This window comes from Phoca vitulina, unplaced genomic scaffold (assembly GCF_004348235.1).
Source record: "Phoca vitulina isolate PV1807 unplaced genomic scaffold, GSC_HSeal_1.0 scaffold8, whole genome shotgun sequence".
Taxonomy (NCBI): domain Eukaryota; kingdom Metazoa; phylum Chordata; class Mammalia; order Carnivora; family Phocidae; genus Phoca; species Phoca vitulina.
The window spans coordinates 9,585,689-9,606,739 of record NW_022589711.1 but is presented as its reverse complement, the minus strand read 5'-3'; the positions used below and the strand labels follow the sequence as shown (position 1 = coordinate 9,606,739).

General features: G+C 36.7%; 1 protein-coding gene across 10 annotated transcripts in view; it reads left to right on the top strand.

Annotated features, from left to right (window-relative positions):
• The window catches only part of ROBO1 (roundabout guidance receptor 1), a 1,119,036-nt gene that overhangs the window by 1,080,291 nt on the left and 17,694 nt on the right, over positions 1-21,051 (top strand). For 8 of the 10 annotated variants that reach the window (XM_032406315.1, XM_032406314.1, XM_032406316.1 and 5 more), the window contains 5 exons: positions 1,932-2,267; positions 4,108-4,215; positions 6,869-7,013; positions 10,122-10,370; positions 18,382-18,788. In XM_032406315.1, coding sequence (XP_032262206.1) covers positions 1,932-2,267; positions 4,108-4,215; positions 6,869-7,013; positions 10,122-10,370; positions 18,382-18,788 — 1,245 coding nt within the window. The remainder of the gene's footprint in view (positions 1-1,931; positions 2,268-4,107; positions 4,216-6,868; positions 7,014-10,121; positions 10,371-18,381; positions 18,789-21,051) is intronic. The other 2 variants (XM_032406320.1, XM_032406322.1) reach the window with 1 other exon arrangement.

Below are 21,051 nucleotides of genomic sequence, written 5' to 3'. Positions count from 1 at the left end.
CATGAAATTATGGATGTAGAGTATGCAATATTGAGAGGAATAAACAGAAAATTACTCATGATTTCTTGCAAAAAAAAACCAACAAAAGACAAAATGAAAACCTTCAACATTCCCAATTGGGAAATATTAAAAGAATCATAAAGAATCAAAAGATATGAGTAGAGAAGTAAAATGACTCATGGAACTAAGAAAAAGGGAAATAGAAGATAGCATTTAAGTGAAGAGGTTATACACCATAAAAAAACAAATCATGTAGCAGTCTGTATGTCTAGCCTTAAAACAAGTCCAGAGTCTTCCATTGGATATGGATATGACATAACCATGTAACTACGTCCCTGTTCTCCAGAAGTCCATATTCTAGTTGCAGTTAGGTGCTCACATGATTACAAAGAAAGAAAAAAAAAGAGAGAGAGAGAGACTGGTTGAGCCCTGCAGGAGACAAAAGATGACAATAACCATTTGGATTAATATGTAGAGCTGTTTTGTCCAATATGGTAGCCTCTGGCTACAGGTGGCTATTTACAGTTAAATGAAACAAAATACAATTTAAAATTCAGTTCCTCATTTGCCCTAGACACATTTCAAGTGTGCAGTAGCCCCATGTGTCTGTTGGCTCCCGAATTATACAATGCTGAATAGGACATATCTATCATCTCAGAAAATTCTATGGAATCACACTCGTTTAGAAAGATTGGTGAAGAAAAATGAAATTGGCAAAACCATATAGCCTTTAACAATATTTCTTAACCACTATTAAACAAAATATTATACCTAGAAGTTAGAATTACTAAAGGCCAGGTGAGTCAAATATTCCTGTTCCCCGATCATTTATTTTTTAAAATGCAGAGTAGTTGAGTTCAGTATTACAGAGAAGTTGCATATTTCTCTTAAGATTATATTCACATTTACATCTTCAGCTAATTTTTCATCAACATATCCAGTTGAAAACCAATCTTCAAGGTGAGCTGAACTACTACTACTATGAACTACATGAATAAAATAATGGTATTTTTAACCATTGTAACTTGACAAATTTTTTTATTTAAAAAATGTTTTCACTTTAAATTATGATTTTAGCTCTTCCTGCTGTTTTAATATTTTCAGCTGCAGGCTTTAAATATTTCTATTTATTTAATTTTAAATATTCTATCAGTTATTTCATTCCCTAATACTTCAATGAGGAGCAAATTAGGGGGAAATTGAAATAGACAAATTAGATATTATTTCAGGCTTTCTTTGATTAAATTACACAGGTTACTTATGATTCATTTTATCATCATTATTGTCATTTTATACTTCTTGGGGTGTCTTTATGAAACCATGAAAAAATGATTATATAATGTCCTTCCCTGATAATGATTATCCTACATAACCAAGGGAAGATCCAATAAAATTATCTTAAACACTATTTACTATCCCTTTACCTCTGTTCCTCATATCTTTTGAGTAGAGTTACTTTAAAAAATACTAAAATCTCAAGTTCTTTGATGTGTAGGCAGAGTTCCCCCCCACCCCTTTGGTTTGGATTCTCAACATACATGCTTTGTTCTGTTGCTTCAACAACTAACTAGTAGCTTCAGATAGGACAGTAACTCCAGATTAGAACATATAAATTTGGCACATAAAGATACTCATGTGTATATTATTTAAGTGAAATTCCTATTAATAGGGTTGTTAAAGGAAAATCATCTTAAATTCAAATTCAAAATTAGTCTCTATATATTTCTCTGTGTCCTCTCTCATTTCCTCAATTTTGAATTACCTTCTTTAGAGAGTACCTATGAATACCTAGCCCTTTTTACTGATCGCATTTAAGCTCCTTTTTACTTTACATAACAATTTTATTGTGACTCACGAAGCTACTTACAGAGAAATTTAAAACGAATAACCATGCAGAATGACTTTTTCCTTTTCCTCTCCGTTGCACGTAGCTGATTGTATAGCCAATTATAACAACCAACTGGATAACAAACAAACAAATCTGATGCTCCCTGAGTCAACTGTTTATGGTGATGTGGACCTTAGTAACAAAATCAATGAGATGAAAACCTTCAATAGCCCAAATCTGAAGGATGGGCGTTTTGTCAATCCATCAGGGCAGCCCACTCCTTACGCCACCACCCAGCTCATCCAGTCAAACCTCAGCAACAACATGAACAATGGCAGTGGGGACTCCAGCGAGAAGCACTGGAAACCGCCTGCACAGCAGAAACAGGAAGTGGCCCCCATTCAGTATAACATCATGGAGCAAAACAAACTGAACAAAGGTGAAGAGCTTTGCCTTTATTCCCAGCCTTTTCTGTCTCAGTACCATTAACCTTTCAGCATTCCACATCCAGACTTCTCTGGGATGAGCAAATGAAATCTTTCTTTTGTTCCTCATGTTTCCTTATTTCTTTGTTTTTGAAATTTCCAGTGTCAAAGAGTTAATTAGCACAACAATAACCTTGGAAAATTGATTTTATAATAATATATAACTATTTTCAAATGGTTTTGAGATTAATTTAAATTTAATCGTAGGTGAGGGATTGCTTAGCAAAATCTTTTATTCATAAGGCAGATGTACAACCGTCACAATACCTCACATTTTAAATAAATAGACTATCCCATTCTTTCCACTCGAGATTGGAAGATAATTGCTTCTACATGGTCATATAAATGAATGGCATTTTTATATCAAACTGAAGAAAAATAATTAAATTAAGCTTGAACTGGAGAAGTGGTTCAAGTTGTTGTATTTCTCCTACCTTGTGTGTCCTAAGACTGCTGCAGTGTATGATTTTAGAACCTAAATTTTTTCGGTTGACTTGATTGAAGTCTGTCAGGATAGAATCTAAAGTAAATTGTTAAATGGTAGCAGTGGAATAGTATTTTATAGCCTGAGGGGAATGTTTCTCTATTATACTATGTGTGAGTTGGAAGAGGTAAGTATTTGATTTCTTTATAGTCCTTTAGGCTACCGCTTTAATAACATGATTTGCAAAGCTGTACCTCTGGGGGGGGGGGGGGGGAAGAAAAGAAAAGCATCCTCTAATATGAATAGTTCAGGGCAATTTTGCACAAGTGTCCAGGTAAATGACACATCTTATTGTAGATAATTAGAGACCTAGATTTATTTTCTTTAGGCTTGAGTTGTGACCATTTTCCTCAAAAATAAAATGTATTACAGTTGGAGATGACAAGCATCCCATTTGGTTAAGTTAATGTTGTATATTTTGATTTAACAATACAGTCATCCAGCCTTTTTCGAAGTTTGAGAAAACACTTGATTGGCATAAAACGCAGTTCAGTAAATATTTGTTAAGACTTTTGCACAAGCTCATGACAAAGGATGACCACGATGAAGAGAGGACAGTTTCTGCAATCCTGTAGTTTGCAGTGGGCATTCCAACTGTTGTTACATCATTCCTCTTTAGTATATGGCTTTACTGTGGACTTTGGAAAGTTTGACAAGCCTCTGAACAAATATTTCAGAGCTCTTATTTATTGTTTTTATTGCTTGTACCAGACTTGGTATGCCAACTGTAATAAAGACCTGGAATGCAACTAAACTAATGGGTTATTACCCAGTACATTCCAGTGGCAAGTTTATCACTTAGATTTTTACCTTTGCCTAAGTAGGCAGACGCCTTCCATGGCAGATTGAGATCCTTTGTTTTCTTATCATGGATATATTTTTTATTAGATACCATCTTGCTGACAAGTTTCAGGGCTTTTTATTTTAATTTTTTAAAATGATTTGCAGACATGATATTTTCCTGATTTCTTATGGTTAAAATTATTTCGTTGTTACATTTTTCAAGTTAAGAAGTCAAGCAATTCCGATTTCTGCCTTAGCTGATTTATAAATATTTTAAAGAGAAGAAATAGTTCCTTATATGATTCGTACATAGCTATGTTTAGTCTGATTTATATAAAGGAGACGATGCAAAGAATTTGGATTTTATAAATCTTAAAGAGACATGCCTATCTTTTCTTGACTTTTCCTCCTTTATACGTCTATACATTTAGCAAGTGATCAGCATGGTAACTTAAAAGCCTAATTGCTGGTAAATGATGAAGGCATCAAAGAGAAAATAAAAGTTTTTTTCCATCTGAAATGTCTAGATTATCGAGCAAATGACACAATTCCTCCAACTATCCCATACAACCAATCATACGACCAGAATACAGGAGGATCCTACAACAGCTCAGACCGGGGCAGTAGTACATCTGGTAAGTATGGGGAACCAAAGAGAAAGTCAGTCTCTCCTTTAAAAAAACGGTATATTCCACTGTTACAGATTGAATGCTAATGAACTGATGTACACACATGACATGTCTACGCACTTTATATAATTTGAATTTTTCCAGGCACGGGTCTTCTCTCTGCAATTTGAGCGACAGTCCACTCACTAAACCATTTTGTGTTCTACTTAGTAACAAAGATTAAAGATCCCATTCTCCTCCTTGTTAATAAACTTTTATAAAGCCAGAAGCATGGACTAGACTTTAAAGGCAGTTGAAACTTCTTTTTTTGCCCTTGGCCAAAGTAAAACTAAAAATGTTGGGCATATACTTAATCTGCTAAATTTGTTACTCTTCGAAACAGTCTATACAGCACATAAAATCTGAGGACCCTTGAGCAGAATCACAAGCCTAAGAGATCATAGGGACAACAGGAACCTGCCTCCGTTGATAAGCCTTGTAACTTTCCCTCAGTTCTTGCCCTAAAACCGCATAAAGCAACCTTCTAACTTGGGTTTGTAAGAGCCTTCGAAGCCACAGTGAGGCCTCTTCTCTTCATGCTGTTGCAGCTGTTTACCACCTGTTTTCCTGATAGGGGCTGCAGATGGGACTTTGCTGGTACTTAAGTCCGGTTTTTCTAATTAAAGGCGATTCATTATTAGAACTAACATGTGGCGAGTCACACCACGATGAGATCAGAACTGATTGATCTTGCCTCTAGTATGTTTCTCCAGGGGAGTGTAGAAATATCACCTCTCAGTACCTGGACTGAAGTTGCTGCTAGGGGCTTTTAGCCTGTGTCTTTACCCCTCTCCTGTAATGAATATGGCAATTGCATTTTATCATCTTCCCTTGACAAAGGCCTGTTGATTTGGCATTTTTAAGCCTACATTTTGTCACTGATTGAAACTATTCCTATTGGAATTAAAGAAGTTTAGAAATACCTCTTTGCCTTTTTAGATCTACTCTTATTCTACTGTATGTTGATTTTTTTAAACAACTAAAATCTTACTAAGGAAACCCTGAATTAACAGGGATTTTTAAAAGGATCTACTCTTAGGAAAACCATACAAAATAATTTAATATATTGATATCTCATGCCATTTTATCTTTGCATTCTTAGCCACTTAGAAAATCATATCTTCCTGAGGAAAATGATTCTAGATTGTGATTAAAATGATTCTGTGTTGTTAGTTTTAAATTGACTTTCTCCATCCCTCAGCTTAGAGACCTAGATCTTGGTGTTCTGCTGCTATTTATTACTTGGTATTCTGTGAATATTTGGTAAAAAGATTTTAAAAAAATGTATAGTCTGGTGTTAATTAGAGGAAAGAATGAAGCAAGCAAGTGATGTGTAGGAGAGATTTGTAATGTTAGGCCTCTTAGGACAGATGGACTTATTAGAGTAGATGTATGCCAAGAAATCAAAAGGAAGGTGCTGGGTATGGTCAAGTCCGTGATTCTTGCCTAGTCTTTCTAATACAGGACAGCTGAGTGAAGGAAGAGAGAATGGAGACATACAGGTAGAGGCCTGAGAATTGTAATTTATTACTAACAGCCAGTCCCTTGGCCCGTACTTGGTGCAGTAACATACCAGTTCAAGAACATCTGACTTAACGCACAGATTGGGCCAAAAATTCCAAAGCGACTTAAAAAAAAAATAAGGGTCATTGAATATACCAAGACCTGTTTCATGCACCATGTAACTTGGAGCTGTTTCAGAGAGGTTAAAAATATAAAGACCAGGAAAATTCACTGATTTTAAGGGATCATATGAGAAACACAGTTATAAGCTCATCGTCTGTAATTTCCATAAGAATCTAAAATGTATCGTATTAGAGGAGGAAGATAAAGATGATTTTATCCTCAAATATCTTTTGACCCAAAATTATTTTAAAATGAATACTCTAAAATGTGCAGTTACCTGAATTTAAAGAATATGCCAAATCCAAAATCAGAATACTAGGGGATTTGCATAATTGGGCTATTTCAAACTACTAAAAATGTTCAAGCAACATCATTTTACTCTAAGCCATAATTTTGTAGAAACTGGGGCTAAGAGCACTTCTATCCTTTTTTAAAAATCATTTCTCTGCTTCTTTTGTTGTTAGTTATATTAGTTCCTCCAGCAATGATTTTCATCTGCACCTGCCTTTCTGACGAAAACTGGTAATTTCATTATGCCTAAAACATTTCAATGGACAAGTACAAATTATATATATTCAGTGATTTAATGCAACAGTGGAACTCTAATAGATCGTATCTGTATCATATTGTATTTTAGGTTCCAGCAATTAAATAATAGAAAGGCACTTCAGAAAATATGTCTACAGCTCATTTGTTTTAGGTGATAATCCATAATGCAATTAATTGCTGTAAGAAGATCACTATTAATGATATGACTTGTAAAATTCATTTGTGATTTTATTGCTTTTCCACTATTTATTTTGCAGTTAAACTTGGCAATACGTTGCATCTTCTATTGTACAAAGTTCTGTTAAGATTAATGAAGAAAAGCTTATTTATCTGCTTCTGCATATATGAATTATACGATCATAGTTACAGGAAATAATTCACCTGTGGATAATAGAAAAACCTTAAAGGCCAGAAATAAAAGACTTGGATTTTATTTCTTTTCAAGGGAGTCAAGGGCATAAGAAAGGGGCACGGACACCCAAAGTACCAAAACAGGGTGGCATGAACTGGGCAGACCTGCTTCCTCCCCCCCCAGCGCATCCTCCACCTCACAGCAATAGTGAAGAGTACAGTATTTCCGTAGATGAAAGGTAAGAAGAATTTCAGAACAGATGTAAGTGGAATAGGATGATTCCTTAAACCCATATGAAGCAATTATTAAACTAGATCACTAAGGGGAGACATTCCTAAGGTCCACAAACATTTGTCTCTGAAAAAAACAGTATTGCTATGTTAGAAGGACTTGAAAAACATCCTCAGTGCTGCCAAAAAAAAAAGGAAATCATGCCTTGGACACTTCTTTTGGAACTAAGAATTATGAATCAGAACACACATGCACAATTTACATATGTGTTTATGTTTTATACGTGTAATTTACATATGTAGTCATATATAAAAATATATACAGGATCACATATGCATCATGATATATATAACCATACACATATATGATTTTATGATTTTCAAATATCAGAATTTGTATTGCATATTCTTGAATTTTCGTAAAATAAATGTGTGAATTTGTACAACAGCTAAGGTATCCTGAAAACTTTTGTTTGTTCTTAGATATTATCACATTATGCTGAAAACTGTGGAACTTCAAACTCACTGAATTGTCTCTCAGAACAATTCAACTAGTGTAAATAATCATATCATATGACAGCGATAAGAAAGTTAGTGTGTTTCGCTCTCTCTCCAGATTCTATAGAACTGAACCAATAGAGCAAGACAGATGTTTCACTGGTATGATCAAAGGAGGAGAACTCACTTGACATAGAGAATTAACAAAAAATAAAATCTACCTGAAAATACGGTCTTTTTAGTGACTGTTGTAAAAATAAAGACAATGTTCTTTCATTCTTCACACACAAAAAATAGTTTTATGGATCCAAATATGCCAGGAAACAAAACTCTGTACCTTTGTTGTTCCAGTCATTTAATTAGCAAATACTGAGCCATTACTCCTAGGGAAGATACAAGGATAGGTTCCTGCAAGTCTCTGGTCACACATTTTTGTCATCTGATCCATGCATAATCTTGTTTTATGTGTGTTTTTGTTTAAAGACACCTTGTGCGATATGTATTGTTGATTCATTTACATTGAACTGTAGTGTCATAGGTCATTCCTGGCCAAAGCTTATCTAGTGTACATATTTTCTCTATTTGGCACGTCATAGCCTTTTGCACTTAGAAACACTAGATCGCACTAAAGCTCTATCCTTGGGGGCTACTTTAAACAGGGAAATTACCAATATAAAGAAAAAAAAATTGAGAACGATGTGGCACTAGATAGACTGAGAAAAGGACACTTGTTTGCAGTATGAAAACTGACACAAGAAGGTGGAGTGACTCAGATGCTTCACCGTGAGTATTGACTTTGGGTTACAAATAAATTTTAGCAAGTAGGTGACTTTGTAAGTATAGAATCTGCAAAGATTGAGAATTGACTATAGTTTTTAAAAAGTCATTTTCTAGGCTCTGTTAACATTTATTGCTATTTTAGTCCGCCAGTAAAGGGACTAAAATGAAATAAGTGGATATAGTTTTTTAAAAGCCTACAGGAGATACAACTCTGCCCTGAAGGGAAAGACTGATTCAAAGTGGGAAGAATGAAGGTTTCCTGATCCTTTGGCTTTTGTTCTTGACTTTGACATATGATACGGTTCTCAATAAAGAGGAAGAGGGATTTTATGGACATTGGGACCACACAGAGATGTGGCCTCCTGGAGGACTAAGATGGGTCGGTGGGAGGGAGGGAGAGGAAGCTGGGAAGGCAGGTGTAAACCAGGTTATACAGGTACTCGAATGTCTTGTTCTGGTATTTGTATATTTCCCTCTAGTCAATTAGGGAGCCGTGTATTACTCTGCAGCAAATGAATGATCTGAGAGTAATGCATATTATAATAAAGTAATTTTGGAAGCACTGTGAGGATTCAGAAGTGTAGAGTGACTGGAGGCAAAGAGATCAATTAAAAGGTTATTGCAGTAGCACATACAACAGACTTTAGAAAAGTTGTAGATTTTGGAGATTTTTAGAGAGGAAACAGAGATGAACCAGGGAACAGTTCAAGGTAGAAGAAAGAGGAGTAAGGTGAGATGACACAAGATTTCTAGTTTAGGGGAGTGCACAAATTGCTGTTATTTTGTTGAGAAAGGAGACGTAGAAAAAGTGTCAAAGTGAGGTAGTAGGATTGGTAAAGTAAAGGAAGACTCAAAGAAATCATGTTATATGAGCATCAAGTTTCCTGAGTTCAGATGAACAAAGCAGGTGGTAGAGAGTGGATGAGAGAGAGGGGTAACACGAACACAGTTTATGTAATGCAGTAAATTACTGCCATTTGAATCAATAACCGTCTGCCCTGGGGTGGGAGAAAAGAGAAAGGCATGAATGTTTCCCAGATCCATCTAGAGTTTCCACACAGCTCTAGCAGAGGAGTAGTGGGGCATTTTATTGTTTATCAACTATTTTATGTACTGTGTTTTTTATTCAACATCCTAAACGCAAGCCAACTTCATTTTGTGATCAACTGAAGAAATAGTGATCTATTATAATTTCAGAGAAAGGTGGATTTTCAAGAAAGGATTTTTAAGAGTAATTTTTCTCAGAGGTTAGCATTCATCTCTAGGTCATCTGTAGGACCATCCCTGAGTCATCTTTTAGACATCATATTGAAGTGGAAGGCTAGACTACATGCAACACATTTAGGAAGTACTAAGTTTAACTGCATTAAATAGATGCCTTTATTGCATGACTTCTCAGAGCCTGCAATATGCTGATGTAAATTGTAATCACTCAGAAAAAATATTATATGTAGCACTCACCAACCTTGGTGATAGTGAACTGTTTTTTGTATTTTTATTTATTTTTAATTTTTTATTTACTTTTTTTAAAGATTATTTATTTGAGAGAGAGAGAGAGCACAAGCAGGGGGGAGGGTCAGAGGAAGAGGGAGAAGCAGACTCCCCACTGAGCAGGGAGCCCGATGCGGGGCTCGATCCCAGGACCCAAAGGCAGAGGCTTAATGACTGAGCCACCCAGGTGCCCCGTGAACTATTTTTTTTTTTTTAACGGTGCTCCCTAAACGTGGCTCACAACATTGAGGTTAAAAAAACAACTCAAAGCTGATATTCCACTGACTGTATGAATCGTTTCTTTGCATAACCTGAAGTAAATCTAAGTGTGCTTATCATTGTTTTAGCTATGACCAAGAAATGCCGTGTCCTGTGCCACCAGCAAGGATGTATTTGCAACAGGATGAACTAGAAGAGGAGGAAGATGAGCGAGGCCCCACTCCCCCTGTGCGGGGAGCAGCTTCTTCTCCAGCTGCGGTGTCTTATAGCCATCAGTCCACTGCCACTCTGACCCCCTCCCCACAAGAAGAACTCCAGCCCATGTTGCAGGACTGCCCAGAGGAGACTGGCCACATGCAGCACCAACCTGATAGGAGGTACACTGTCACTAGCCTTTTGCTGACAAATCAGATAATTTCCACTCTTAAGTGGCATTTGTAGAATGCTATTATATGAGCTCATTTTCATGTCTAGCCTTTTTTCCAGGATCATCATGCAGTAAGCCTCGGTAATTAACATATCAAGTAATATTGTTGACCAGAACATGAGATTAATTGATCCCAGTGAACTTGCAACCGTAAAATAATGTGCATTAATACTCACCCATTATGATAATTGCATTCATAAACACATGGAGATCGTGTAGTAAATATATGCATTGCTACTCTTGTAGCAATTTATTGGTGATGCCTGTTTTTGCATCTTAGTTTTCAATAGGCATCAGTCAAAATCAGTTCACCTTTATCTATCCTGACTTTCCAGCCTCTTCCTCTTTATTCAGTTGTTCTTTCTCTTCACCATTAATCCTACTTTTGTTAAATGTTCCCCTTTCTTAGCCTTTCATTCTAGTTATCATGCTCTCCTTCTCCTCTACTCCTTAGGGCTGTTTAATCAACTCTGCCTTACCAATTCCCATTCACACCTTAGCCCACTGCATTCTGACTCCTACCATTTTGGTTCCATTAGTCTACTGAAAGTAACTTCCAAATGGTCAATCTAAAGACTTGTCTGTCTTTATCATACCTAAGCTTTCTGCAGTTTTGGCAATTTTGTAAGTTGTTGTGGGAATCACATGAGATAATGTATGTAAAGTATCCGAAGCAGGGTAAATATTCAACAAATATGAGTTTCCTACTGTCCTCACCTTTATGCCATCACCCCATTGCTTGGTTCAATAATTACTTGTATTCTGATGGCCTAAATAAATAAAATTTATTTAGTCATCCCACCCTTTTTCCTGAGCACCACAATGATATTTTCACTTGGCCATCTCACACTACACTTGTCCAAAACCAAATTCTTTGTCTTTGCACTTGACCTTTCAGACTTGTTTCATTTCCTCCATTGTTGGCTATCGTCTATAGAATCTTTAATCCTTATTTATTTGAATAACATATTAAAAATAAAATAGCCAGGGCACCTGTGTGGCTCAGTTGGTTAAGCATCTGACTTCAGCTCAGGGCATGATCTCAGGGTTCTGAGATCGAGCCCCGAGTCAGGCTCCCCACTCAGCAAGGAACCTGTTTCTCCCTCTCCCTCTGCCTCTCTCCATGCTCGTGCTTGCTCTCTTTCCCTCTCTCTCTCTCTTTCTCAAATGAATTAATAAAATCTTAAAAAATATATATAATAAAATAGCCAAAAATCATTAAAAAAACTGTTTGTCATTTTGCCATCAGCTTAATTTTCCTGTTGCTTAATTTCTTCTGCTATCTTCCTACCATTCCCCAAATTAAATTATTCACAATCCCTTCATTTCTGACTTTAAAATATCTTTTGTTTTTGTTCCTTTGTTTCCATCCCTATATATACCTGCTAAGGCAGACCCTCCATCCCTATATTCTGCCCTATCCTTGAACTGATCTCCACTTTTCTTCTATTTCCCCTTTCCTGCCCGCCCTCCACATTGTCTTTCTGGACACAAAAGCCTGGGAATGTTCCCCCTCATTCAGAGTCAGGTCCTGCTCTTCAGCCCAGTGGTCAAAGCCTTTCATGGTCCTTCCTGCTTTATGTACCTCTTCCCTCCCATTCTCTCCACACACCTTCTTTTCTAATTACTTTGTTTGAAATTCCCTGACTTTGCCTTAAATTCACCAACATCTGGTCAGCGCTGCCGCTTCCTGACCCAGAGAGGGTTGCTCTGGAGCTGACACGTTGGGGGGGGGGGGGCACTCTTGGCTTTCATGGCCATACCCCACATGTTTAGTGTCCTCACTGGGCACCCGTGTGTTAGCATATGCTGTTTCTTTGATTTCGGGGCCAGGCGCATCTCATCCTTCCAGGCCCTGTTAAAATGCATCCCCTCTGTGAAACTCTCATTTGATTGCCTGGCAAAATTCAATCAATTCTTTTCTTTTCTCTTCACAATGGTCTGTTCACAGCTCTGCTACTCCGCTAATCAGTTTTCCTGTTGCATTAGTGTTTGCTCTCAGTATGTCTGTTTCCCTCTTTAAAGTGAAAGCTCTTTGAGGGCAGAGCTCACATTTTACTCATGTCATTGAGGTGGCACAAAGCTTACCTCCGTAAGTATTTGATGAAGGAATTGGAACTTCCGTGAACTCAGAATGAAAATGAATGCAAATGCTTTGGCTACCTGCACTTAAAATCCTGTTTAATTACATACAGCCTTTTTGAAATAATGATTTTCAGTCCATGAAGGTACTAGGAATTTAATTTCCAGGATCGTTGCTGGAAATAACACTGGACGCTAACAAGAAGTAAATGAAGTCCATTAAGCAACAACAACAATAAAATATTAGTATTGTTCTTTTATGATGAAAGTATTTTCTACATGTTTACTGTAGAAATATTTGAAAATACAGATAAACAAAATGAAAATACAAAAGTACCAATGATCCATGTAGTCAGAAATAGTCACTGTTAAGGCCCCAGTAAAGATCTTTTCAGTCTTTCATCTCTGCATATACTCACATTGCTTTGAATTTGTGATATGCCGATATGGGATAATTGCTCTTTTCACTGAATGTTGTGGTTTTCCATGTCAGTAACTTTTTATTTAGATATTCATGTTAAACAAAAGTATACTGTGACTTACTTAAACAATTCCTTAATGTTGGACATTTAAGTTATGTCGACGTTTTTGATACTATATACAATGCTGTAATTCTCATTTCAGTTAAGTCTTTGAGTGAAGCCTCTTCTCAGACCTTTGACCTATTCAGATGCCTGGCCCATCAGCAGATGGCTTCTGTTTCTCATCATCCTGCCATGCCCCTAATGATGTACTCATTAAAGATAGATAGCTATTTCTCTGCAGATTTCATTCTGAGCATCAGACCCTAATATCCAAGTACTCATTTCTGTAGATTTCAGCTGCTTAAGTATCACTCAGAGCAATACACATATCTCCAGCCATAAAGGCACTTTCCTACTTCCGACAGCCATTTTCTCTTGCCTGTATTACTGTAATGGTCCATAAGTGGTCTGGTTGCCTTTAGCCTTGCCCCTTCTTCAATCTAATCTTCCTGCTGCAGCCTGTGCAGAGGCATTTTCCTAAAATGCAACACTGATCAAGTCTCTCCATTGCTTAAAAATCTCTCAATGGCTTCCCACTTCCCCTAGAATAAAGGCAAGATTCCTTAATGTAGCAATCAAGGCCCTTTGTGATCTGACCCCTGCGTGCCTCCCCATCCTTATTCATCGCCACTCACCTCTTCTCTGTTCATGGTGCTTTCATTCTACTTTTCTTCCAGTTCCTGGAATGAATACTTGGTCACCCACCTTGAGGTCTTTCCCCCATGCCATCCTGTTTTCCTAGAACACCATTATCCCCTCTCTTTTTTGGAACTAACACTTATCTTTGAGAACCAAGGTGAAATGTTAAAATGCATCCCCTCTGTGAAACTCTCATTTGATTGCCTGGCAAAATTCAATCAATTCTTTTCTTTTCTCTTCACAATGGTCTGTTCACAGCTCTGCTACTCCGCTAATCAGTTTTCCTGTTGCATTAGTGTTTGCTCTCAGTATGTCTGTTTCCCTCTTTAAAGTGAAAGCTCTTTGAGGGCAGAGCTCACATTTTACTCATGTCATTGAGGTGGCACAAAGCTTATTTCTGTAGATTTCTGTCTCCATAGAATCTTTTGCTGATGTCCCAGTTCCGAGATAGGAGCCAATTCTATGTGTTCCCATAACACCTTAGACATCCTCTGTTTGTGGGTACTGCACTTCTTACATGGTAGTAGGCTTCCAAGAAGGCGGGAGGAGGAAGTTTCCAGGCCAGTTAAGAGCTCCACTCAGAACTGACACGGTCGCCCTTTTGCCAGATTCTGTTGGTCAGAGCAGTCACAGGGTCATTGAGATTCCTGAGTATAGAACTAAAATCCCTCTCTTGTTGAGAAAGTGGCAAGTTCTCATCCCAGAAGAGCGTTGGGATGGGAGATATTGTCATGGACATCTTTGCAAAATACACTCTGCTATGTCCTGATATATAGTTAGCTTTATTAAGTATGTATGCCTTAAAATCAAAGCCTTTTATGACTTAAAGTATAAAGCATTCCCCAAGCTCTTTTTGCTTGTGATTCCTTTGGTCTCAGAACCTAGCAATCTCCCCATAATAGAGACAGTGTAAATGTTTAAAGAATGAATACATTTTTTTACTGAATACATTTTTTTACTGTTATGTTTATTGATTAAAAGCATAAATAGTGTGGTCTCTATTAATAAGAAATTACGGAACTAAAACCATTATATATCTGCAATATTTAATTAAGCATTTTAGACTGCTTTAATATGGATATGGCAATTTTGGCATTCTAATGAGCTTCTAGATATTCTCTTTGTCTAAAACTAGGTAAACTAGGTAACCAACATAATAGGAATCTTTCTTCTCTTTTCAAACAATAACTATGAAAATGATATAATTAGACTTATTTGCATTTATTGTTTCAAAAAGTATCTGGTACTATTGAGCTTCCTGTAGTTGATATTTAGCAAAAATTTCTTGAAAAGTAAAGGTAGTTTTCATGTATGGGATAGGAAATTAACTGATGTTTTATTAATATAGACAAACTGAATATGGTACATTCGGAAAGAAATGACTGTAAAAAGGCAAAGGAAAATTAAATATCTTGTCTTTTTACAAACCAGGTAATGGTTAACCGTACAAAGTATTGAAGCTATTCCAGTTTCAGAAAAAAATCTCCAAGGTATACATTTCTTCCCCTTTGTCTTTTGTCTGGTAAATGGTATGTGGTGAATTATATAAATATCTGCTTTCATAAATTAATGGCATTGTTCCTGTCTTCTCTTGAACATGTTTATGAAGACATCATTTTTGCAGGAGCCTAGAGTGTTGTGATTTGCAATCATATACTTGTACATTATTTCAGAAGATGTTGAAACCCCTCAGGGAGAAAAATCTAGAGGGTTGAGGTTCATTTGTGGCAAGTCCCACTTGAGTGCAGCATCTTGAAATAGCTTTTTGTTTTCAAATAGAATATATTACATATTTCAAACTGTACATGTTTATCACACATTCCCTGGGCTTGCCTTATTTACAGATGGTTTGAATAAATTTTTCTCTCTTTCCCCAGCATTTGCACAGGGTGATAGTAGTTAAAAGCCAGTCCTTGTTGAACATGAAGATGTTTTTGCTCTACAGAATGTAAATTATCCAAATACAACAATGCTGGCTTCCTTTCATAGTGAAGTTGGCTGTTCACATCCCTTTATTGATGGTCAGAATAGTCCCCTTTGTGCTAGAAAGTCTTACATGTCTTTAAAAAAAGAAGTTTCTTGTGGTATTTTAGATGTACGTGCTGACAAAGTCTGTAAATTGACTTTTAAGTATGGTATTTTATTGCAACCCAAATTAAACAAAGGTTTTCCTCCATATTGAAACAATTATCCATTTTAATCTCTTAAATAACTTCAGCTTTGGCATATTCTTCATATTTCTTCTATTCCCACACACAGATGCATTAGAAAACACCCAGAAATAAAAAAATAGTACATTATATTAAAGAACTGTCTCTGTGTGTATACATACATATGTATATGCATAAGTTATTACAGTACATATTATGCATATGTATATGTATATTGTGTGTATGTGTGTGTGTGTGTGTAATAACAACATTCCTAGAAGAAAAGTTGTGACCTGGGAAATGAAATGTGGGATTAAAGTCTACATTTGATACCTACTAGCTGTGGGAACTTTGGCAAGGTCCTTAATTTCTCTGTATTTCAGTATCTTCATCTGTGGAATGATAATAAAAGCAGTACCTTGGAAAGCTGTTGGAAGAGTTCACATTGTAAAATATACTTAGTTACAAAGTAGATGCTCAATCAATTAGTTAATTGTAGTATTTTAATAATCATTTATTTTTAATGCTTTCCATTTGTGTTAACAAAATGTGTTTATTGAAGTGTCTCAATTCATTGAATTAAAAAGCACAAAACATTTCTTTGAGCTGCTAGCTTCTCACCCTTAAAGCTCTATTGCTATATTGAACTTCCCTATTCTTCTCTTTAGTAGGTCCCTTTGTTAGATTTTGACCAAATCCTCCATGGTTTGGTTTGTATGCTTTCTTTTAATTTGAGGCTCAATCCTATTAATTTTTTTAATTCTAATTCCAATATAGTTAACATACCATGTCTTATTAGTTTCAGGTGTACAATATAGTGACTCGAAACTTCCATACATCACCCGATGCTCATCACAACAAGCACCCTCCTTAATCCCTATCATCCATCCTCCCCCACATCCCTGTTGATAACCATCCATTTGTTCTCTATAGTTAAGAGTCTGTTTTTTGGTTTGAATCTTTTTTTTCCTTTGTTTGTTTTGTCTCTTAAATTTCAATTCTGTTCATTGTAAAACTATAATCATGCACTTGCGGACAGCCTTTGCAGATTGTACCTGTCTGTGTCTATGGTGGCATGGAGTAAGAGGGCATTCTCTGCTTTTAACCACTTTTGTCCTACTCCCTCTTCTCCTAAGTGCTAAGGTATAGCAAACTAGATGAGGATCCAGTCTTCTCCTTGGTTAGCCCCAATGACTATTCTATCTCGTCTTGCTCTGTGAGTATGATAAGGATGGTGAGGGAGATGGGCTGGAACCAACTTACTGATGAAGGACTCAATTCTGGGCAGCGTCTCTAGGCATTTATAGTCCTTGAACAATTTAGCCACATCTTCAGGTGGATTACCAGTCGGTGGCATTCATGCTGTATCTTTTCTAGCCTCCTAAACCATGGAGGTGGCCAGATGACGCTAGAACCTGATCTCACTACCATCTAGTGCTTGTGCTCAGGTTGGCACACTTGTGTGGAATCTATCTTCCTTACTTCTCAAAGGCACAGAATTTGAAGAGGTGTTGTGACTTTTCCAAATGACATTCCCCCTTATATCGTCTCTTTAATCTTGCTTAGAGAGTATTGGGACTATTGAGCAGGTCACTGACTAAGCAATCCTTTAACTAGAAATCACTGTACGTCTTCCTTTCTGTCAGGCACTTTCCTAAATTAGGAGTTAATCTCTTGATATTCTCCCCACTTGGGAATAACTTCTTCCCACCAATCTCACTTTACACTGAGGTCAAAACACTATCTTCTCAGTCATCTTATCCTCTCTGTGGGTGATGGTGATGGATGGTAGTAGAAGGACTGCTGTTAGCTGATGTTCTCTGGATCAGTGGAGAGACGACTGAAAGTAGTTATTGGGAACTCTGTGAACTTACGCTGTAGAATACCACTCACATTGTCCTCAGCCTTGGTCCTTAATTAATTTCAAGATATCAAGAAAAATACCTTTAAGCATTTTATTTAACAGGTAGGTGGAATAATGGTAAAAGTGATAGGTTTAAAATAGCTAATAAGCTTTGGTGAATAATTCAGGGGAAAAAAGTGCTCTTGGCTCCCATAGCCTTTTATTTTAATAGAATAAAATCTAAAGGAAACTGTGTCATATGCTGAATATATGATTGTTCCATCCTATGAAATTCTCTCTATAGTCACCACAAATGAGTCCATTTGCTTGGAATGGTAGGCGTGGAAATGAAATAAAGGGAAAGAAACATGTTTATGGAGCATCTGTTCCAGAACTGATGTCTGCTGTCTTTGGTAATAATATCTATCATTAATATTCAATGAGCTTTAAGACAACTACATAGGCATGTGTTTCCAAAGTATATATTACTTCTCCTTTTTTAATTGAATATAATCCAAATGATAAAACATAAGGTGACTGTGACTTACAGGTAGCTGAGGATATTTCTGTTAAACTTGAATTGAAAGGAAGCCCAGCTTGGTTAAATTAGCTCCCACAGAAGCAACAATCAAATCAGTGTACTTGGCCAATTTCTTGGTTAATGTATTTTGTGTGTGTCCTGATAATGAGCTGAGCCAAACCTGTTTCTCCATCTTCCTGCAGACGGCAGCCGGTGAGCCCCCCTCCACCACCACGACCGATTTCCCCACCACATACCTACGGATACATTTCAGGACCTCTTGTCTCAGATATGGATACAGATGCGCCAGAAGAGGAAGAAGATGAAGCGGACATGGAAGTCGCCAAGATGCAGACCAGACGGCTTTTGTTACGTGGCCTTGAGCAGACCCCTGCCTCCAGTGTGGGGGACCTTGAGAGCTCTGTCACTGGGTCCATGATCAATGGCTGGGGCTCAGCCTCAGAGGAGGACAACATTTCCAGTGGACGTTCCAGCGTGAGTTCTTCTGATGGCTCCTTCTTCACCGATGCTGATTTTGCCCAGGCAGTGGCAGCAGCTGCGGAGTATGCTGGTCTGAAAGTCGCACGTCGTCAAATGCAGGATGCTTCTGGTAAGTTCTGCGCTTGTCACCAAGCTGGAAAAGAAGACTTGATGGGTGCATGTCAGCTGATGATTATCACCTACGAGCTTGTGTCCAATGTGAAATGCAGCTATTATTACTGTTTTTTATTTGCTGCCTGAGGAAACCAAGATCCAAGCATATGACATAGCTTGGTTATTCCCTTTTTCTGGACAAGGCTTTTTAAATCTTCTAGTTTATTTTAATTTAATAAATCCTATATAATGTGAGTGAAGCTCCCTGGGAAGCCCTTGTTTTTATGGAAGTCATAGCAGATAGGTGTACAATTTCTTTAGGTGCGCCTATAGTCAGGTGAGGTTTGTGTTACATGATTTTTTTCAGGTGTAGAAAGTAACCAAAATAAAATTCATTGTGATAGTTCTCTTATTCTATTTAATTAGAAATTCTCTAGGAGAAATAAATAAATATGCGGGGGGGGGGGACACTCAACCATTGGATTATGGGCTATTTCTCCTTATCCCCCATTCTCTTCATGCCCTCTCCCTGAGAATATTAATTTAATTAGGAAGATAGAAAGATGTGTGTAATATGCATACATTATCAAGCATAGACGTTTCATACTTAAAGTAAACATTTTTAATCTAGTAATTTGGAGAGGAAGTTAATCCAAATGCGTATGTATTTTTTCTGTTTTCCTTCGTTATTGCCGTACCCTGTTTACAATGATCATATACCTATTCTTATGTTTGAACCCATTTTTATTTATCACCTATTCCCAACCTTGTTTAGAGAGTAAACAGTATGAAAAAGGAAAGAATTTAAATTAAAGTCATACATTTATCACATGACATTTATTTCTGTAGGATGGGATATATACACAGTATACATTCATATACACATTGTGTAAACCAAAAATACAAATAGCAGAGTAAAATAATGTGGCCAGCAAAAGATATATTTCTGAGAAATAAAAGACTATCATAACACATCAGTAATTGCTATCTTGTTTTGTTGTTTTATTTTTCTTAGTTTGGTAACTATCACATTGGTACTTTTCCCTATTCTCTTCAGATACTGGATTGGTCATCATTTTTTTTATCATTTGTAGAATGTGTTCAGAGAAAATAAGGTTATTTCTATGTTATTTATCAAGAGCATGTTATAGGAAAAAAGAAGTCTAGTACCCCTCGACCTTTTATTGTAAAACTTACATTTATTTAGGCTATACCGATATTTTATGAAATTCAACCAAATTCCTTTTTTTCCCCCTCAGTCGCTACTGAATGTAATAACTATCCAAACCTACCTATCTTTCTTAATAACTAACATCTAACTGTGTGCATAGCTTTTATTTCTCCTTATTTTTTAATCTTCTGTTAAAAAAATAAGGAAGTGAAATTAAGCATCTCAAACTACTGCTTTCAGATTGCATTAGAGATGCGTTTCAGTTCATTAAATCAACAAAACATGGAAATAACGTTGAAAATTCATCTGTAAACGACCAGATGCCTCAGGGTCTATGAACAGTAGATGGCTTTACACAATAGAATGAATAATGTGCTCACTCTCAGCCCTAATTCTCTCTTTTCATGGATATGTAACTTTAATTGTAATAGTCTCCATCATTGCTAAGGGGAGTTTGGTTTAATATTTTATTGTATTGTAATTTAGTGGCACTTCCGGTTTTCATTTGGCTCATAATTATAATGAACTAAACATGCATTGGCCTCTGCCTATTAAAATGTTCTTCTCAAGAAAGGGTGCTGCTGATCATATGACTTGAAATTAATATGAATGAATAATCCAATCAAATTGCTTCTCACTTGGCTGCATTGATGAATATTATTTAATATGCATCAGTTAGCATTTTTAAATATGTTGATTCCACCATATGTGGCTTCACCTGTCTGTAGCCAAAAGACATGTTGTGTAGGTTTGTTTGAAGTTTCTTACAGTACAAAAAGAAGTTCCAGCTTTGTGTATCTGGAATTTCTAAAAACCGGAATAATGAAAGTCAAGCATAGGGCCAAGATTTCCCTTGCTGTTATGGATTAAATATTTTGTGCCATTGTGATACAACATCTCTGTAAGACAGCCAGAAAACTGGGGAGCTCTGAGATGTACTGTGTCTAATTAGCACATTCAGTTATCACTGGTACCTGCAAATATTGTCCCTCCAAAATGAAAAAATGAAAACTGCCTCTGCTACCACCAAAAAACGTAGAAGTTTCTGGAGGGGTCACTTTATCCAGAATCAGCAAGTAAACATCTAGTGAAAGAAAAGGGGTATAAG